Source organism: Prionailurus viverrinus, chromosome B1 (assembly GCF_022837055.1).
Source record: "Prionailurus viverrinus isolate Anna chromosome B1, UM_Priviv_1.0, whole genome shotgun sequence".
Taxonomy (NCBI): Eukaryota; Metazoa; Chordata; class Mammalia; order Carnivora; family Felidae; genus Prionailurus; species Prionailurus viverrinus.
The window spans coordinates 85,755,768-85,776,645 of NC_062564.1; the positions used below are offsets into that span (position 1 = coordinate 85,755,768).

General features: G+C 41.6%; 1 protein-coding gene across 4 annotated transcripts in view; it reads left to right on the plus strand.

Annotated features, from left to right (window-relative positions):
- The first annotated feature begins 1,854 nt into the window (after window positions 1–1,854).
- TBC1D9 (TBC1 domain family member 9) overlaps window positions 1,855–20,878 on the plus strand; it is a 114,433-nt gene continuing 95,409 nt past the window's right edge. For all 4 annotated transcript variants that reach the window (XM_047855435.1, XM_047855437.1, XM_047855436.1 and 1 more), the window contains exon 1: window positions 1,855–2,918. In XM_047855435.1, coding sequence (XP_047711391.1) covers window positions 2,789–2,918 — 130 coding nt within the window. In that variant the 5' untranslated portion in view covers window positions 1,855–2,788. The remainder of the gene's footprint in view (window positions 2,919–20,878) is intronic.

A 20,878-nucleotide genomic window follows, 5' to 3' on the forward strand; every position in this document is an offset into this window, starting at 1 on the left:
TGTAGCTTCCCTGATTCTTTGCAATGCCTGCCACTACAGGTTATCACAATTCATTATAATAATAGAAACCCCGATTTCCTGGAAAGAATGTGCTCTCCTTTTTTTTCAATTTTTTAAATGTTTATTTATATTTGAGAAAGAGAGAGAGAGAATGAGTGGGGGAGGAGCAGAGAGAGATGGAAACAGAATCTGAAGCAGGCTCCAGGCTTGGAGCTGTCAGCACAGAGCCCGATGTAGGTAGGGCTCAAACTCATGAGCCCTGAGATCATGACCTGAGTCGAAGTCGGATGCTTAATGGACTGAGCCACCCAGGCGCCCCAAGAATGTGCTCTCTTACAAGAAACTAGAAAATAGTTAAGGACTTAAATTTTTTTCTCCTTTTGGTGTCGAATCTTGCTCTCAAAACAAGTTTTTGTAAATTTGTTTTGGTTTTTATTGTTAATTTTACATTTAATCTTCATGAAGGCAAGGATTTTTATATGGTTTGTTCACTTCTTATCCCCAGGGCCTACAGTATAGTAGGCATTCAATAACTACATGTCGAATGAATGAGTGAGTGAATGAACCCATGAATCATAAGTAAATAGCACTTTGGTACCTATCAATACAGAATGCTAAGCTAGGGTTAGGGTTAGGGTAGAGCTATCAAGTCACAACTTTGAGCAGTATGATGACGACATTCTAAAAGACAATATGAAGGCACTTAGACTTTTAAAAAATGCTAATTACACAAAATGAAGGAATTTTTATGGAAGCACTTCAAAACATTAGAAGTTATATAAATATATTATTAAACTTTTGCATATGTATGATTTGCAGTCTTAATGTTTATTGTGTTTGACTTGCAATTGATTCTACTAGTAAAGGTGATGTGCTATGGCCAAAGATACCAAGTGAGATTTTCGAGTCTCTGTTAAATATGTGAAGTTTCCACAAATACCTAGAGGTCTGGTATGTTTCCTGAAGAGGCAGAAGATCAGGCGATGTGATAAGGTAAAGAGACACTTCCATTCCATCAGAGTTCACTGGGGAGGAAACCAACAGCACAGAGGCGGCCTGTGTTAAAATGGCTGGGATACATTCACTTTGCCATTTGAAGGAATTCAGCAGTACAGATGAGAGCTACATAAGCAAAAAAGCTCAAGTCCACACAAGAAAGTCTTATCTGAATGCTTTGCTCACTTGGAAAAGAATAAGTCTAGGACTGTCCAACTTCCACAACAAAGCAGAGCTTTGGTAAATTCCCATCATCTAGGAAGTAGAGCCTCTTTTTGCTAAACTAGCTATCTGCAGATCTCCTAGGTGTAAAAAAGAGTGAAAAAAGGTCACCAGATATATAGGTAGATGGGCTGTGATCACAGGTCTTGAAGTATTGGGGGAATGCAAAAACCATCTAGCGATAAAGCGTGTCTTTGTTGGGGTTGGGGGGGCGTCTGGGTGGCTCAGTCGGTTAAGCTGGTCTTTGTTGTGTCTCTGAATTCAATGATTAAAAAAAAATTTTTTTTATTCCATCTATTAAATGTGAATATATCCGTGAATTCTGGCATTCCTGGTCCTCGGAGCTCCAAATGCCTGAAATAGGAACGGCTGTAGTGTGAATTAGTTGGCCTAAGCTCTTGGGCTGCTTCCAACTTCGCTACTGCTCATGCCCCACAGGTCAAGGAAAGAAGTGATGTAATGCACTTAGCTGGGCCACTTTAATTACAATGCAATGGGGAGGGGGAGGGGTTACAGGCGGTGACAAGTTTAGCGCATGACTTGCCCTGGGATGCAGGAAACAAAAACACGGACAACCATTGGCTGCGTCCACTTCCGACCCGGTATCTAGCTCCAAGTCTGGAACCTTGAAACACTTATTTCCTGGGAAGAGGGGTGGCGCTAGCCCACAGAGCGTCAACCATAAACATACAGCGCGCGCGCACACACACGCGCACACACACACACACACACACACACACACACACACACGGAGGCTGGCAGCGTCCTCCCCGCTGAGATGGGCGTGGGGCCGAGCGCTTGGCCCACGGTCCCCAGAAGGTTCCCCCAAAGCCCGCCACAGCAGCCGGGCTCAGCGCTCGGAGCCCGCGGAGGACCCGCGTCCGCGGAAACTGGTGTCACTCGGGCCCGCTCTAAGTGAGCCGCGCTGGCGTCATTCATTCGCAGTGTCCGGAGCGACCTTCCAGCTGCAAGCGGGGCTTCGCCGCAGGTGCGAGTGGCCCCGACGCGGAGCGTTACCGCGCGGTGACCTCGAGGGCGCGGAGCGGCTAGAGACTGAGGAGATCTGGAGCTCGGCTAGGTGCTGCTGTAGCAGCCGCGCCCCAGCCCAGCTCGGCGCTCGCCGCGGGGCCGTGTCGGCTGCAGACTCCCGCAGCCCTGCTCGCCGCCGCCGATCCGGATCCCGGGACTGAGCGCCACCACTTCCTCCTCCTCCCGCTCCTCTTCCTCCTCCTCCTCCTCCTCCTCCCGCTCCTCGCGTCGCCGTGGGCCGGAGCCGGGCTGCGGGGCGGCGGGCCTGGGCGTCTGCGGCCGCGGGCTCGCGGGGGGCGGCGCCGCCGCGGGGAGGATGCTGCTCGCCGCACCCGCGTCCTCGCCGTCCTCCCCGGCCGCCCGCGGGGGCTTTGTTGTGGCCCGGCCTCCGCGGACCGCCGCCTGGTGAAGTCGCTCTTCGCCGCCGCACCTAGCGGGCGGGAGGGCGCGCGTGTGCCCGGGAGTGCGCGCCTGTGCGCGCCGGTGTGTGCAGGACCTGACCCGCGGGCCCATTGTGCGTCCACCCGCGGCGCCCGGGAACATGTGGGTGAACCCCGAAGAGGTGCTGCTGGCCAACGCGCTGTGGATCACGGAGAGGGCCAACCCCTACTTCATCCTGCAGCGGAGGAAGGGGCACGCGGGCGATGGAGGCGGCGGCGGCGGACTAGCGGGTAAGGACCGGCGGCCAGTCCCTGCGGGAGGGGCCGGGAGCGCTGCGGCGCCGCCCGAGGCCCTAGGCTGCGGGCGCCCGGGACGCCGCCCGGTCCCCCGGGACGCCGCCCGGTCCCCCGGGGCCGGGCGACCCGCCCCACTTTGGTGAGCGGAAGACCTTAGGAGTCCTGATTTTTCAGTCTGTGAAAGAGATGATTCTTCTCTGACCCTGTCAGAGCCCTTCATAAGGGCTATGGGGCCCTTCAAGTACCGGGTGCCCCCTAGGTGGGTGATGTTGATGAGATTGGAGGTGGGGGAGGGTGGGGGGGGAGCAGCCCTTATGAATTAAATGCAGCACTTCTTCCTACCTCCCCACCCTCCTTAAAAATTATCGTTTTATATATGGGCAAGAGAGGCAAAAGATGGTTCATTTTGACTTCATTCACTTTACTCATCATGGCAGGATCAGGTATAAAATGCTCTTTTGTTTTCAGGGAAGCAATCAGTAAGAGACTGGTGTGGTCATTTCCTAGATTAGTTATGACTGAAGAGAATGAATAAGGAAAAAGGATATTGTTGTTGTTGTTGTTGCACCTAATAAGACCTAAGAAAGCAAGTTACCTGATTGTGAAACGAATTAGCGCTGTAACTGCATTTTAACTAGTTTAACTCAGTCACTTACCCGAACCCCCTCACAAGGTGTTATTAATACTGTAACTATTACTGAAACCATGCCTTATCATTTCGGGATTATAAAATCAGACCAATATCCCAAGTAGTGCCCTATTAGAAAGGTCTTCGTTATTAACTCACGAGTTTGCTTGCTGGGAGGTGACCAATAATCTTGAACTCATACCATACTGGAGAAATTGGACCTTCCCCTCCCCATGGTGATTAGAACGAAGAGAACTGGGATACTTTTTACAGTGAAGAAGTTAGTTGGAGAAATAGAAGGGAGAGGTTTAACCAGGAAAGAGATTGCAGAAAAGAGATGAACCTTGACCTCTTCAGAGTCCAAAATCTATCACCCTCTGGGAGTTTGCATGCTGGCTAAATTGTGGCTTTCAAAATGCCGTGCTATGAACTAAAAATTCTCGATGTGGTACGTATTTAGTTGAGATTGTAGTTTACAGGCTGGTTTTCTCAAGATTAAAATTCAAGTGGCACATTTTATGGCATATATGGGTTTGAAGGATCTTGCTAGTATATGGTATGGCCTATGGCTAACCTGATTTTTCTATACATTTTCTGCCATGAAAGAGAAGGCAATATGCAGAGCTCCAGACCCTGTTCTGGAAATTCTGATTAGTGGCCTAGAGTCAGAATTTTCCAGTTCATTTTGTAGAAGTTGTCTAACTATATACGCTAATATGTAGCTTGCGTATCTAAAACTGGGATCAGCTCAGATTGTCCTTTTTTAAACCTAAAACAACAATATAAAGTAGATGGCTTATTATATTAACAAAGAACATTTCCTACCTGAGGCTAACTGTCCTATCCCGTGTAACTACTATGTAGTATTTATTTTCTAGAGTCATTTGCAATAGATTATGAAAGATTCGGAGACGCAGAACCTTCTTTTCCTAGTTAATATTTTTATTATGTTCCTACTGACTCTTAGAGATATAAGTAACCATAGCCTGCTTGGAATCTCATTATTGATAACTCACTTCAGAAAGAAAGTTACATCTTTTTAATTGGAAAATTGTCATTATTGCACTTACTGCAAGAATAATTGAGATTATCATCATGAGTAAAAATATTACTGCCAACTAAGGCTCTTTTCAACTAACATAGGAAAAATGTCTGCTCTGATAGATTGGTACCACGTTAAAGGTAGCAGGGACATTTTAGAAATCCTTGTACTATGTATAGTATATTTGGATCTTAATGTGAGTTCCTTCATGCATTCATTAACGTACTAAATCATTTAACAAACATTTGTTGGTAGTGCCTGAAGTGCCAGTGTCAAGAAGCTCACAGCCTTGTGGAGTAGACAAGTGTTTATAAAATAATCATAAAAATTAATATAAAATTGCCAATCCACAGGGTCCCAGCAGAAAACAGAATCAAACCTAGTTCAGATGAAGAGTTTTTTGAAAAGACAACTTAGAAAGGTGGGGGCAGGGTTACCAGAACCAGTGAAAGACACAGTGGTGGGGGGGTGTTACCATCCTAGGCGGCAGGAATGAGGTTCCTGGAAGCCTTATGAGCTGGAGCCAGGCAGGAGGAGCTTTGGGCCTCTGGAGACGCAGCCTCCCCAGAAACACAGAGCACAGCAAAAAGGAAGTGGAAAGGACATGCCTGATTTCTCTCCTCTTACCCTGCCAGCTCCTGCCATTGCCTTTCATCAGTAGAACCCAAGAGAAGCCAGGTGGATAGGATGTCCTGGTGATCTAGTCCCAAGGGATCAGCCTCCCAGGGATGGATCTGGGAGGTGGGGGCAGACTGAGAATGACCAGTACTAACATCGAAAGGAAAGGAGCATGATGTTGGTCACTCCACTCAGAAAAAGAGGATGGAAATGGGAGCAAGGCAAGTTTCCCTGAAGAAGTGACACCTGAGCTGAGAACTGAAGAAAGAAAAAAATTAGCCTGTGAGGAGGGAGGGAAGACCAAGTGTTGGGCATCAATTATCGGAAATTTTCTGGAGGATCTCAGGACCATTATATAGTGTGCATTATCTGGGCCAGTGCACCATTGTCCAGTCCTTAAATGGATGATGGTCATAGGATGATGAGGGGGAAACTTGCTCAGTAGGAGGTGGCCAGGAGTACTCAGTGGTCCACAGTCCTTGGTAAGATAGTAGTGCAAAAGCTATAAAAAATAATGGGTCATAGTGAAGACACTTGCTTTTTTTTTTTTTTTTAAGTTTACTTATTTATTTTGAGAGAGAGAGGGAGAGAGAACCAGTGGGGGAGGGGCAGAGAGCGGGGAAAGAAGAATCCCAAGCAGGCTCCATGCTGTCAGCTGCTGGGCTTGATTTCATGACGGTGAGATCATGACCTGAGCTGAAATCAAGAGTCAGACACTTAACTGAGTCATCCAGCGCTCTGCTTTTTTTTTTTTTTTAATTAAGCTATTTTCTTCCCAATTCCAGGCAATATACATAGGTTCTCAGGCAAAGAAGTTTTTTTTTTTTTTTTAATTTTTTTTTAACGTTTTTTAACGTTTTAACGTTTATTTATTTTTGAGACAGGGAGAGACAGCATGAATGGGGGAAGGTCAGAGAGAGAGGGAGACACAGAATCTGAAACAGGCTCCAGGCTCTGAGCTGTCAGCACAGAGCCTGATGCGGGTCTCGAACTCCTGGACTGCGAGATCATGACCTGAGCCGAAGTCGGATGCTTAACCAACTGAGCCACCCAGTTGTCAGCACAGAGCTGGTCTTAGGGCTCTAACTTGTGAACCATGAGGTCATGACTTGAGCCAAAGTTGGGCGCTTAACCGAGTGAGTCACCCAGGTGCCCCTAACCCCTACATTTATATTTACGATTCACTGGGAATTAATTTTTGCATATTGTGTGAGATAGTGGTCAAGGTTTATTTTTTTTAAATGTGTATGGACATCCAGTTGCCCCAGCATGATTTATTGGTAAGTCTATTCTGTTTCCACTGCTCTGTAAAGCTACATTGATCATGACTCAATGCTCACACATGTGACAATTGATTTGCTTGGGCACTCTAGTCTATTCTTTTTGTCTACTAGAATATTCTTGCACTAGTACCACACTTTAGTTTTATAATAAGAGTTTATATTCATTTGATCAAGTACTCTTATCTTGTTCCTTTTATTTTTTAAGAGTTTCTTGGCTATCTTTGTCTTTTGCATTTACACAACATCTTAGAATCAACTTATTAAAGTTCCACCAAAACAAAACAACAGCAACAAAGATTTAAACTGTTGGGATTTCAATTGCAGTTGCATTGTGTCTATCAATAACTTTGGACAAAATTAATATCTTTATAATATCAAGTCTTCTGGTCCATGAACATGGTATGTTCTTCTATTTATTTAGGTCCTTTAAAATTTCTCTCAATGATGTTTCATAGTTTTCTGTGTAGAGGGATTACACATATTTTATTAGATTTATTAGTAGATATTTCATATTTTTTCACCTATTGTATATTGTATCTTTTTAAAATTTCATTTTCAAGGGAGCCTGGGTGACTCAGTCAGTTAAGTGTCCAACTTCGGCTCAGGTCAGGATCTCATGGTTTGTGAGCTCGAGCCCTGCGTCAGGCTCTGTGCTGACCACTTACTTGGAGCCTGGAGTCTGCTTAGAATTCTGTGCCTCCCTCTCTCTCTGCCCATCCCCCACTTGTGCTCTGTCTCTCTCTGTCTCTCTCTCTCTCTCAAAAATAAATAATAAGCATTAAAAACAAATTTTAAATTTCATTTTCTAATTCTTTTTTGTTGACCTCTAGAAATATAGTTGTTGTGGTTTTATATTGACCTTGTATCCAGAACTTAGCTAACTTATGAAATGAATTATAGTAATGTATCTATAGATTCTTTTGCATTTTCCACATACACAGTCATATCCTCTAAGAATATTGACAGTTTTATTTTTTTCTAATTTTTATGCTTTTACAATTCTTTTCTAAGCCTTTTTTGTACAGGCAAATTATATAGTGTTGAATAATGTGTTGATTGTACATGTCCCCTTCTTTTTCCAGGTCTCAGAAGAAAGACTCAACATATGGTGGTTTTGTAGATAATTTTTTTTCACTTTAAGGGAGTTCTTATTTCTCTTTTGCCAAAAATTTTTAACTAAATATGGATGATGAATTTTTTCAAATGCTTTCCTACATCTGTTGAGGCAACCATATGATTTTTCTCTTTTATTCTGTTAGTGTAGTGACTTACATTAATTGACTTCCAAGTGCTTAACCAAATTTGCATATATAAAAATAATCCAGCTTGGCTGTGATATATTATCTTTTTTATGTGTTTATTAGTGTCACTTGCTCACCTTTTATTTAGGAATTTTGCATCCTTATGAATTGGTAGTATTGGCCTGTAATTTTTCTTTTTCATAACATTCTTGTCAAATTTGGTATCACCATTATACTACTTTTAAAAAATATGTTGGAGAGAGCTCACTTTGTTCAATTTTCTACAGATGTTTGTGTGATAGCAGTATTATTTCATCCTGACATGTTTGGCAACATTCTCTGGTGAGGCAATCCAGCCTTGAACCTTTATTCATGGGTTTGTTGAATGGTATGACAACTATTCAAATAATTTAAAATTTTCTTTTATTGTCAGTTTTATAATCTATTTCTAGGACTTATCTTTTTCATCAGGATTTTCAAATATGTTGGCATAAATTTGTGAATAATATTCCCATAATTTTAGTGTCTGTAGGATATACAGTGGTATATATTTTAGATGTGCATTTTATAAATAACAGAGTTGATTTTTTTTCCCTAATCCTGCTTGAAAATTTTTGCCTCCTAATTGGATTATTTAGTCAATGTACATGTGACTTGGGTTTAACTCTACTATCTTATTAAGTGCTTTCTTTTTTTTCTTTTTTCTTTTTTTTTTTTTCCTCTACTCTATTTTTTCTTCCTTGCCTTTCGGTAGGATATGGGATTTTTTTTTTTTTTTTTAATGATTACATTTTTAAGCCTCTGTTAGCTAGAAGAAGCTTTATATTCATTTCACTATTCTTATAGTGGTTACTCTGGAGATTTTAATGCATTCTTGATTTATCAAAGTATACTGTTCATTGGTACTTTCATTTTATTTTATTTTTTTAAATTGGTACTTTTAATCTTTTCCCAGATAACACAGTAACAAAAGGGTACTTTAACTCCATTTATCCCCTGACCCCCAACTTATATGCTATTGTTTTAATATATTTTAATTCCTTATATATTTTAACACTAGAACATATAATTACTACTATTTTTATTACTACTACTACTATTTTTATTATTATTTTTTAATGTTTATTTACTTTTGAGGGAGAGAGAAAGAGCATGAGCATGGGATGGGCAGAGAGTGAGGGAGACAGAGAACTGCAAGCAAGCTGTCAGTGCAGAGCCCTATGTGGGGCTCGAACTCAGGAACCCAACTCAGGTCATGAGGTCATGACCTGAGCGGAAATCAAGAGTCTGATGCTTAACCCACTGAGCCACCCAGGTGCCCCAATTACTACTATTTTTAAAAGTCTGTATTCAGTTACATTTCCACATACGTTTACAGTTGTTTTGTACTTTCTTCTTCCATTTTTGTGTTCGTTTCTGGAATCATTTTTCTACTGTCTGAAAAAAGTCCTTTTCTGTTTCTCTTAGTGAGACCCTGCTCCTGAGAAATTTTCTGTTTTTTATGTCTGAAAATGTCTTCATCCTACTTTCATTCCTGAAGGATGTTTGTGTTTTGAATGGTTGGCAGTAATATTTTCGTAAGCAAGGTTAAGGTATTGTCTGATTTACCATTTACTATGTTAATTTGCTTCTGACTTTCTTTCTACATGTTTAAGATAGTGTTCAGATTTACCATTTTATTTACTTACTTCTGGTTGACTATGTATTTATTTATTTATTTAGGAGTAAACTGTCACTCTGAATTGTTATTCCTTTGTAGGTAATAGTAACATGTCTTTTTCTCCAGCTGCCTTTAAGGTTTTCTCTTTGATTTTGGTTTTCTGAGCTTTTACTATGATCCAGCTATTTGTGAATTTTTAAAAATCCTGCTTGGTGTAAAGGACTTGTTTCAATGGTTTTGTAAACTTTGCATCCACTGTTGCTGTAAATATTGCTTTTCCCTCATTCACTTCGTCTTCTTTTCTGGCACACCCATTACATGTATATCAGATCTTCTCATTGTATCTTCTATGTCTGTTACCTTCTGATTTTTACTTGCTTCACTTTGGTTATTTTCTTTTGGTCTGTGTTTTAATGTTCGATCTCTTTAACTACATTTAGTCTGTTAAGCCTGCCCATTCTGAATAACTTTTTCAATTCTAAAATTTCCATTTCACTAATTTTTATAAATTCCAGTTATATATCAAAACTCAACATTTTTAAAAATCTGTCTTAAGCATGGCTAGCATAGTTATTTTATAGTCTCTGTTCACTCCAATATCTTGAGCCCAAGTGGGTTTGTTCTGTTGTTTCTTGTTTCTCCCGGTTTTTGCTCATGCTGTTATGTCATCCTGTGTACCTGGCTACTTTTGATTACGTACTGGACATTGTACTTCTACTTTGCAGAAGTAATCTGAAATAGAAGATGATATAGGAGAGAATTTTTTTTTTTTTCCTGCCAATTGCAAACCCAACTCACTTTAGTTTTAGGTATTGATATGCTTCAAAACTGAGCTTTACCCTGAGTGGTTTTGCCTACTTAGATTCACACTTACGATTAGGTTGTAGGTCGTGAAGGTCCCAAAGCAAAGAGACTGGAGCATCATCGCTTCCCTACCTGTTTGACACTGATTCCTGTCCTTGTCTTCATATTCTCTGATTCTGTTAAAAGCACATCCTGACTTTCAGCCACTCCGTAGCCCTTTCTTGAAGAGGCAAATGCCTCCCAAAATAAGAGCTGCCAGAATAGAGCTCTTCTCTCTGAGCTGTTCTCTTTTCTAAGTGAAGTCATTTCTATTTTTTTAATTTTTTGATATTTTAAAGTGTATTTTATCCCTTTTGTATAGGCCTCAGTAGCAAATTACCTTACATACCATTTAAGATGGCTGCTATTATTATCCCCATTTTATAGAAAAAAGAAAGTAAGATGTTAGAGAGATCGCATGACTTGCCATAGGTCTCACAGCTAATAAGTTAAGGGCCTATTAGATTTTGTATTTATTTATTTTTCTTTACAAGACTAATTATAATGGTGTGGACTATCCTTATTTTCCTTACTATCCTCCTTGAGAGTCTATTAAAAGCTATTGACTCTATCTCCAGAAAAATGAAAACACCCCCAAAATTTTCACACAATTTCGGGAATTCCGTGGATCCCCGGCAAATTAAGAACATACATGCTTCCGGTTGGAGGATGTCACCAAGAGATCAACGCAATTTCTCATCACACGCAATCAGAAATGTAATATACACCATAAGCTATTCTGTCAGAAATGTGTTTGAGTACCAGCTGTTTGGAGGGCTGAACTTTATAAAGATACACAAGAAGGAAAAGGCAGGATTCTCTTGCTGAGCCCTTCATTACTAACCTAGTGATCAAACCTGTATGAATAAATTTGGGAGAGCTAAGAACAGAGGCATGGAGATGATATTAGTGCAGACCAGGGCTCTCAGATTGTTTCCATTGGCGATTCAGCACTAGACTGTCCAGGAATTGGACTCTTTGCATCACATGAAGACCTTCACAACTAGGGAAATGCTCCATTTGCTAACCGATAAAGGAAACCAGATTGTTACCCAGAAATATGCCTCTTTGACTTAGAAATTATTTTGAGCTGGAAGCAATTAAGAAGCAGTAAACATGGAAAAAGCTCTCCCTTTTCTGCCTAAAGGTGGGAAATAAATTCTCCTTTTACCGGAGACCTACTCTTATCAGCCCAGAGAGGCACCAGAGGAATCTGTCAACAAACCTTGTTAAACTAACCCTTATCTTTCTATCTAGTTAAGGAAAATGAGGACTATCTAGCTCTAATTGCATTACTCCTAGCCAAAACCCCTTTTTCTTGTCAGTGTTTCACAAAGTATTGTTTCTTTGACTAAAGGGTATCAAAGCTTCCTGCTCTGGCCACTTCTTTATTTCTTTATTTTCTTAGGGTTTTTTTGTTTTTTGTTTTTTAAGTTTATTTATTTTTGAGGGAGAGAGGGAGAGGGCGCAAGCTTGTGATCAGGGGAGGGGCAGAGAGAGAATCCCAAGCAGGCTGCTCTGCACCATCATTGTGGAGCCCCATGCAGCACTTGAACCCAAAAACCAATAGATCATGACCTGAGCTAAAACCAAGAGTCAGAGGCTTAACCGACTGAGCCACCCAGGCACCCCTTTTTATTCTCTTATGAAGGCCTCCTTGTACATGCACAAATTCAGTAAAATTGGTGTTTTTCTCCTGTTATCGTCATCAGTTTGGTTTTCAGATCCAGCCAGTGATCCTAAGAGAGTCAAGGAAAATTTTTCCCCCCCTACATGAACAAAGAACTCCCAGTGGTGAGAGAATGCTCTTTAAGCCCTCACCTAACAGGTGCCTGCTTTTAGGGTAAATGCTTTCACCTTGCTAATTTGTAAGTACTGTGTCGACAAAGTTACTGGTTCCATGCAGCAGTAGACGTTTTTCTTTGTGGATTAATTATACATAAGCAAGTAAAACTTGTTTTAGTTCCTAACGAAGTTTAATGTCGTAACTGGTGATTCTGTGTTGGGATGGGCAGTCCTCTATAGTGATGTATGGGGTTGGCTCATAATACATAACAAGTGCTACTAGCAAGGAGCTTGATTAGACAAAAGCAGATATTTCTTGCTTGTTCCATGAATTCTTTCCCATCTACTTGTTATTACGAACTTTAAGAGCATTTCATCCACAGAATGATTTAATCACCCATTCCAGTTTGTCCTGAGACTTTACCCTATTCTGCAAAGAAGTTGAAGAGTGAATGCATGTAATTTACGTAGGATTTGAGGTGGCTTTTGAGGTGGTCTTCTGGGTTTTTGTAAACTGGTCTGAAAGGGTACTGGGGGTGGCACCTGGCTGGCTCAGTGAGAAGAACGGGTGATTCCTGATCTCTGGGTCATGAGTGTGAGGCTCACATTAGGGGCAGAGATTACTTAAATAGACAGATAAATGAATAAACTTAAAAAAAAAAAAAAGGTAGAGAGGGGAATATTTATTCCCAAGATTCCTTTCATAAATATACAGGGTTGTGACTGACCTCCTGTTCTAGGGACACTGAATATACTTTCCTCTTTGCTGTCTTGTACAGGATTCCCACTTTATGAAGAGATCAGGTTCTTTTTTTTTTTAATGTAATTTTTTGTGGTTGTTGTTGATTTTAATTTAAATCCAAGTTAGTTAACATACAGTGTAATAATGATTTCAGAAATAGAATTTAGTGATTCATCACTTACATATAACACCCAGTGCTCATCCCAACAAGTGCCCTCCTTAATGCCCATTGCCCAGTTAGCTCTTACCCCCCACCCAGCACCCCACCAGCAACCCTCAGTTTGTTCTATGTCAGAGTCTCTTATGGTTTGTCTCCCTCTACGTTTTTGTCTTATTTTTCCTTCCCTTCCCCTGTGTTCATATGTTTTGTTTCTTAACTTCCACATTTGAGTGAAATCATATGATATTTGTCTTTCTCTGATTCATTTCGCTTAGCATAATACCCTCTAGGTCCATCTCTGTTGTTGCAAATGGCAAGAGTTCATTCTTTTTGATCATGGATATTCCATTATATATACACCATATCTTCTTTATCCATTCATCAGTTGATGGACATTTGGGCTCTTTCCATACTTTGACTATTGTCGATAGCACTACTATAAACTTTGGGGTGCAAGTACCCCTTCAAATCTGTATTTTTGTATCCTTTGGGTAAATACCTAGTAGTGCAATTGCTGGGTCATAGGGTGGTTCTGTTTTTAAGTTTTGAGGCACCTCCATACTGTTTTCCAGAGTGGCTGCACTAGTTTGCCTTGACATCAGCAGTGCAAAAGCGTTCCTCTTTGAAGAGATGAGGTTCTACATTGTGGGATGGTTCCTATGCTGGCCCACAAAAGCCTGTTTTGTCCTTTGGAACTAGGCAGCTTACACCAACGGCTGTGGTAGGTAGCACCTTGAGTTCTGGGTCTTGGAGACTAAAGGCCAGGCAGGCTTCAAGGCGCAGTGGAGCCTAAGGGATGCCACAGGCAAGTTAGAAAACCACCAGGATTGCTCTTTGCACAACTTCTTTGTGTTCACTACCTGCCTGACTGGGCGTTGGTCTTTTCCAGTCCTTCCCTGGGGAAGCAGACCACAGGATTCAAATCCCAGCCCCATCTATTATCAAGAGATATGATTTGGGAAGTTTCTCTTCCTTTCTGAGCTTGATTTCCTTATATAAGATGGCTTAATAATCCTTTAGCCTCTGTTAAGAAGATTCTACGAGTTAAGTTATGTAAAGTACAGGAAGCATAAAGAGCCATTCCTAGATGATGGCCCATCATTGTTCTACCCCTGTGATGATCTCCAGTAGGTGTTAGAAGGCGGCTGACTGGGAACTAATTCACACCAGTGTGTGAGCTGCTGAAGAGTCTGCAGTTTACAGAGACATTACATTTTTCAAAGGGTGCTGTTAAAGCAAATGGATAACTGTCTAATATTTAGGCCACTTAAAAAGGTTAAGGCATAGTCAGGGTTTTTGGAAGATGGTAATTTTTTTTTGAAAAGGTAATTTGTGATCGGCAACTTTAAATTGTTTCTACATGCCGGCCTTTTTTCCTCCCTCTCTCTCCCCCTTCCCTTCGTGGACAGGCACATTTTAAGAGCTCTGCCAGGAAGCGTAGTACTGTCTCCCACCCTTCTCTCTCTCCTCGGTCCTTCTTCCCTCCTCTCTCCTTGCACAAATGATTCTCTCTGACAGTCTAGGGACAAGACTGGGGTGGGAGGCAGAGAGGAGCCATCTTTTCTCTTTATATGTATATATAGTTGATTAGTTAACCAGGAATTTGTAATTTGGAAACGTGGGTTCTAATGGTTAAACCAGAGAGAATGGTGAAGAAGTCCTTAATCTACTTTCCTCATTGTTTTCCCTTCCTGTCAGATGTATATACATTCTAGAGAGCTCAGAGGATAGGCCAGTCATTTTTAAAGGTGTTCTGAAATTGCCACTGGCTTCTAGCTTGCTTCAAATCTCCTTTCACACTTCTGCTGTTAGGTTATTTACCTGTCCTTTCAAGAGAGCTAGGTTTCCTAGTGTGAGATCCATTCAAGGAACGGTTCCATTAAGGTTCTTCTGACTCTCCTCTGGAGATCTGCATTAGAAGCTGTCATTTAGATGAATCAACTGTTTCACTCTGTGTGGATCCTAGAAGCACAAAGCTAGGTGGGTGACTGTCTAGTCCAAGAGTTGAGGTCTGTGAAATGCACTCTCCCTCTCAGCTGCATTGTTCACAGCCTCGCTGGGCAAGTAAGTACTTGCTGGAGGGAAGGTCAATTCCAACTTTATGGACCAGATCTCCGTTTACACTCTGAACAACAAAAAGTGAACTCTGTTGGTCTCATTTAGTTTTCTTCTAGATTACCTGCGTGTAATACTTCTTAATAAGGAAAACTATTTACATCGCAATAGTACCAATGACTTTTTTAAAGCTTTGTGTTAACCTAGGAAACAAGGTAGTCTTTAATAAAAATAAGCAGGATTTAACAGACTTATATTTGGACTCTTTAATTAAAGTATAAAAAGAAGAAATCATGAATTCATTTACTGTCTTTCATTCCACTGGCATTTTATAACATTTACTTATCTATTCCTGTAGTAAATAATATAAAATACACTATTTCTTTTTTTTATTTTTAATTTTTTTTTCAACGTTTATTTATTTTTGGGACAGAGAGAGACAGAGCATGAACAGGGGAGGGGCAGAGAGAGAGGGAGACACAGAATCGGAAACAGGCTCCAGGCTCTGAGCCATCAGCCCAGAGCCTGACGCGGGGCTCGAACTCACGGACCGCGAGATCGTGACCTGGCTGAAGTCGGATGCTTAACCGACTGTGCCACCCAGGCGCCCCTAAAATACACTATTTCTAAAAACATCTTCATAAGATTTCAGAGCTTCGTGGCCTAAAGCTAAATTTCAAAGCATTGTTATTGTGGTCATGCTTTTTAATTAACACTTGATTCATATATATTTTTTATTAATTTTACAAATGTCATAAAATTTAAAGGCAGAGAAGCTAATATTCACTGAAATCCTTCTGTGGTTTAGGCATTCTGCTGAGAACTTCACCGTATGTCACAAATTTGATTTTCGTAGCAACCCCGTAGGTTAGATATTCCCTCTATGATAGATAAGGAAACTGAATGCTTTGAGAAGTTAAGTATCTTACTTGAGGAACCCTGCTACTGACAGAGCTTGGATTTGTACTTGAGTTTGGTTGAATTTGGAAAGGGAGAAGGGAGATAATAAAAAAGGAGAGAGGATGCTGAAAATGGAATGCATCCTTTGGAAAGCTAAAGGAACCGGGGCAAAGTGAGCCAGCCCCGGTCTTAGATATGCAGTGTTGAGTGTGGAAATGAAGGGAATAGGTGGAGCAAGGCTGCACTCCTGGGTTGTGACATCATTGCCTAGCGGCTCTCAAGGGTTATGCTTAAGTGACTGTGTACATCCGGGTGGAAAGCCAAACACCAGCTCTGGATTTTCCTTTGGAAAAAGGTTTCCAAACTTTTCTCATTTCCATTTTCCTAGTCAGCTGTCTTTGGGACAACAATATGGAGCCGTCCATTCCAGGTTGTACAGTCAAGAAGCATTGAACCTTTGGGTGGAGGACCAGACAAGGGCAGAGCCTGTTTATATGAATGAATATTCCGCGAAGACCAGTATCCATGTTGACTGTGAATGAGGTCAATCTCAAAACAAATTATGGCCACCGAGGAGGAGAAATGTGAACTTGACATACAGCATTGGCTTTTTGTTAATGTAATTTGTGTCAAATGTCATAAAGATTTTCTTTATTTGGTATCTACTTTTCTCTTTGTGGATATCAAAATATTACGGAGTTTTTTTATCGGATAATACTCCTCAGCCTTTTTCTTGTCTTTTAGAGATACTTAAGCTGGTGGGGATTTCAGGAGGTCCTTGAATGGCCGGAAATCATATACTAAACTTATGGAATTCATTAGGAATGTGTATTTTTCTAGGGCTGAGACTCCACCAGTTCCATTAGCTACTCAAAGTGATTGTGAATCAAATAAATGAAGAGCTAATACCCTAGAGTCTTGCCTTTCTCAACGGTGAATTTTGCACCAAAGCAATTTTCAGAAACATATTGTTGTTGCTTATACCAGCAATACTATAAAGTGTAAGAAGCCTTATGCCATTTCCAGGTAATTCTGTTGCTATATATTGTTTAAGGAATAGTAATACATCACTGTCTTTGAATACAGTGTTTAAAATGCTGGTGTTCCTTTTACTGGGATCCCGATACCCCAGTGTGGGACCCTTCAACTATAGCTCTCAGTGTCTCCTGGTGGGGAAGACCCGAGGGGTGGGTGTGTGGCGTGGGGGAGGGGGCAGAGAGGGAGGGTGCTGGCCGTTCCTTCCCTGTAGATGCTCCTGTCAGGCAGCCCTGTCTGGGATGCTCCGTAATGTGGGGCACACAGGTCTCACAGACAACTCCCCTGTTTTTCCCTTATGAATTCTCCTTCTCTACAGGTGAGTGGAGAGAGGAATGGAGTCTAAATACAGAACAGTGAGTTGACATTTCCCTTTCGCTCTCTAAAACTCAGCTATCAGCCTGTCGTTGTGCAGATCTGAGCAGATGGCATGGCTAATCATTACAGACCTTGCACTCCAGTTCACTTAACTGCCAGAAGGCTGATCCTCAGAATAAGAACTGCAAACCCCTCTTTCTTCCTATTTCCTGCAAGATAGGAAGCTGTTTTGCAGCTGGACCACCTCTTGTCTCTCAGTCACGTCCTGAGATTATTGCCTGACTGTAACCTGTGATCTTTAGGAAGAGGGTGCCATCCGCCCTCTGACTTTAACCATTTATCTGCTCTCATCTGTTTATCTGAGCCCCCTGTCGCCTTCTTCCTCACTCTATCTGGGATAAAAGCCTCTTTCCCCTCTTCTGGCAACCCCATCTTCGTGGCACATTCCATGGAGCTTCATAAAGGCCTCATGTCATTTTGTTTTTGAAAAGATTCACACATTATAAAATGCAAGTTTCTTTTTGAAGCCCTGCTAATTTTGTCTATATGATGCTAACCTCAGGATGTGTTTGACCAAACAAACACCCTATGATTTTTCCACAACTAAAATAACTTAGGCTGTACCCTTGATAGGAGTATCTGTAATGTGCCGTGGTCTGTCTCCCCTTTCTTAGCGCCAGTAGAAACTTTGGGTAGTAGAGGGAACCTCTTTACTCTTTTCGTGTTTTGTGGACATTTCAGTTTGTCACTGGGACTGTATACAGTTGAATGTTACAGCTTTGCTGAACTTTAGCATGTGTGCTTTTAGAAGCCTCTTGCAGGTTTCAATTTCTGATGTGTTTATAACCCACATTTTCAAAGTTTAGAGGAAGAGCACAGGATTGTTAAAGTCTTTAGACGAATACTTTCTTTTCCTTGTTCTTATTCACTAACTAGATCCTTGTCTTAAAGGATCCCTAGGGGCGCCTGGGTGGCTCAGTCGGTTAAGCGGCCGACTTCGGCTCAGGTCATGATCTCGCGGTCCTTGAGTTCAAGCCCCGAGTCAGGCTCTGTGCTGACAGCTCAGAGCCTGGAGCCCGTTTCAGATTCTGTGTCTCCCTCTCTCTGACCCTCCCCCGTTCATGCTCTGTCTTTCTCTGTCTCAAAAATAAATAAACATTAAAAAAAAAAATTAAAAAAAAAAAGGATCCCTAATGCGGAATGGGAGAAGAATGGGAGAGAGTATTTTCAAAAAGCTTAGGAAATGAGGATAATCATATCTGAAAGGGCCTTGGAAATGTCTTTCAAATAGAATGTAAATGTCACAGAGAATATCTCTCCCGATTGAGATTGTTTATGGCACAAAGAAAGAATTTGATAAAAAGAAATTCTGTATCTATCATTTGTTGTGAATTATATCTGTAGCGTAAGAGTTTCAACATTTTTGGTGGTTGCTATCTGAAAGGGATTTCTGGAATGGAAGGAGACCCAGCAGTGCTGTCTCTTAAATGTGTGGCCATGATTCTTAACTTCTTTGGGACTGTTTTCCATCTGAAAATGGGGATGATCCCCCCCTAACCACCTCACATGTTCATTGTGAGGGCCAAATGAGAAACTGAAAGTGCCTTGGAAGCCAAAAGCACTGGTCAATTTTAATAGGCTATCGGGATTTTGTATTTCCAAGGAAGTCCTCTCTTACCGGAGTATCCTTCATCATCTCAGCCAAATCAGGGAAACTGCAGCGGTGATATCGCATATCTCCTGGCAAGCCATCAGCTAGCATAGCGACAGCATGCACCAATTAAAAACAGCACACAATAAGACAGGCTTGCCCACAGGAGCACACGTTCATTTGAAGGAAGGAAGGAAAGGGAGGGAGGAAAGAAGAGAAGAGAAAGGAAAAAGAAAAGAAAAGAAAATGTCTGTTTTCAGTAACTGGGATGGCAAATTGTCAGTCCCTTTACTTTTTCAATTTTTTTTTTTTAACGTTCATTTATTTTTGAGAGAGACAGAGGTTGGCGGGGGGAGGGGCAGAGAGAGAGGGAGACACAGGATCCAAAACTGGCTCCAGGCTCTGAGCTGTCAGCACAGAGCCTGATGTGGGGCTTGAACCCAGGAACTGTGAGATTATGACCTGAGCTGAAGTCTGGCACTTAACGGACTGAGTCACCCAGGCGTCCCAGGCCATTTACTTTTTAAATCTAAGTGAAACTGGCCGACTATTCCTTATTTCCTTGAGAGTAGATAGTGCATTATTTTCACATCACACACTCCGTGATACATTTCCATGTACCTGGTTATGATTTCATTCGGGGACAGTCAAAGTGGGAAATGGAGAGGAAGCCTGCCTATGCGTTCTTAGGTGGTCCTTTGTTCAGGTTGCCTAGGTACAATCAGGGAGAATCTGGGTTTATGGAAATGAATGTGTAAATGCACGTAGGAAGAATTTAGTATTATTTAGTTTAAAGTTGTTGAGTTGTTTGCTGAAATTTGACAGCGAAAATGAAGATCCAGGCATTAAGAGATATCAAACTTCGAATCTCTGCAAAACCCCAGAAGGATCTAGGAAACATCTCTCAGAAAGAGAAATTTCTCTGGGAAGACTTTTTGTTTTCCCAGGCAAGTCTGATCTTGACACCAGCTAAATAAAGGAGGGATTAGTACTGGATGTTTAATAACTCCTGGCATTTTAATTATTTTTTAAAGTTTATTCATTTATTTTGAGAGAGAGAATGAGCATGCCCCTAGGAGTAGGAGGAGGGCCAGAGAGAGAGAGAGAGAGAGAGAGAGAGAGAGAGAATCCCAAGCAGGCTCCACACTGTCAACACAGAGTTCGACATGGGGCTTGATCTCATGTACTGTGAGATCAGGACCTGAGCTGAAATCAAGACTCAGAGGCTTAACCAACTGAGCCACCCAGGCACCCCTAACTCCTGGCATTTTAAACTCCAATAATGATTCTTGAAGGGGAGTGAGAAAGGAGGGAAAGGATACTGCCTATACAGTAAAAGTCAGTTTTTAAAATGTTAAACACTTCAGAATATTCTCTGTTGCACAAAGAAATACCTTGTCCCCAATATTTTGAAACATATAGCCCTCTCAGCCTGTTTTTTTGTTTCTCCAGCTTTAATAGAGATGTAGTTTATGATTATCGAGATACATTTCATTACTGTGAATAACGATTGTAGTTTTTTCCGAGTGCAAGGTGGTTAAGTGGAAACTGGCCTCGTCCCCAGTGTCAGGGAGACAGTGAGTGATGGGACCTGGGCAGATTGGCGAGTCTGTACCCTGTCCAGATAGCTAGCCACAGGCTGTTATTTACACTGGCAGTTGTAGTGTACAATTTCACCATGATGCCTATTATTATAATTTACAAATAGATGCTGTTGGTTGGAATGTGCCAGTAAGAATGTTCGTTCCCTGCTATTTATTCAGCAGCTTTGAAATTTACTCCAAAGTGTTGCTGATTCAAATAATCACACTTTCCATAGAAAATCTGGTTTCCTGGTAACAGTGAGGGAATTCTGGGGCTTGGGGGAGGGTTATGTCCTATGATATGAACAGCTCTGGAAAGACTTGAATTCTGTATTGAAACCAGTTTTAACTGGTGATGGTGTTACCTGACCAAGATGCGATTTTATTTCAGCTAATGAAATAAACACTTA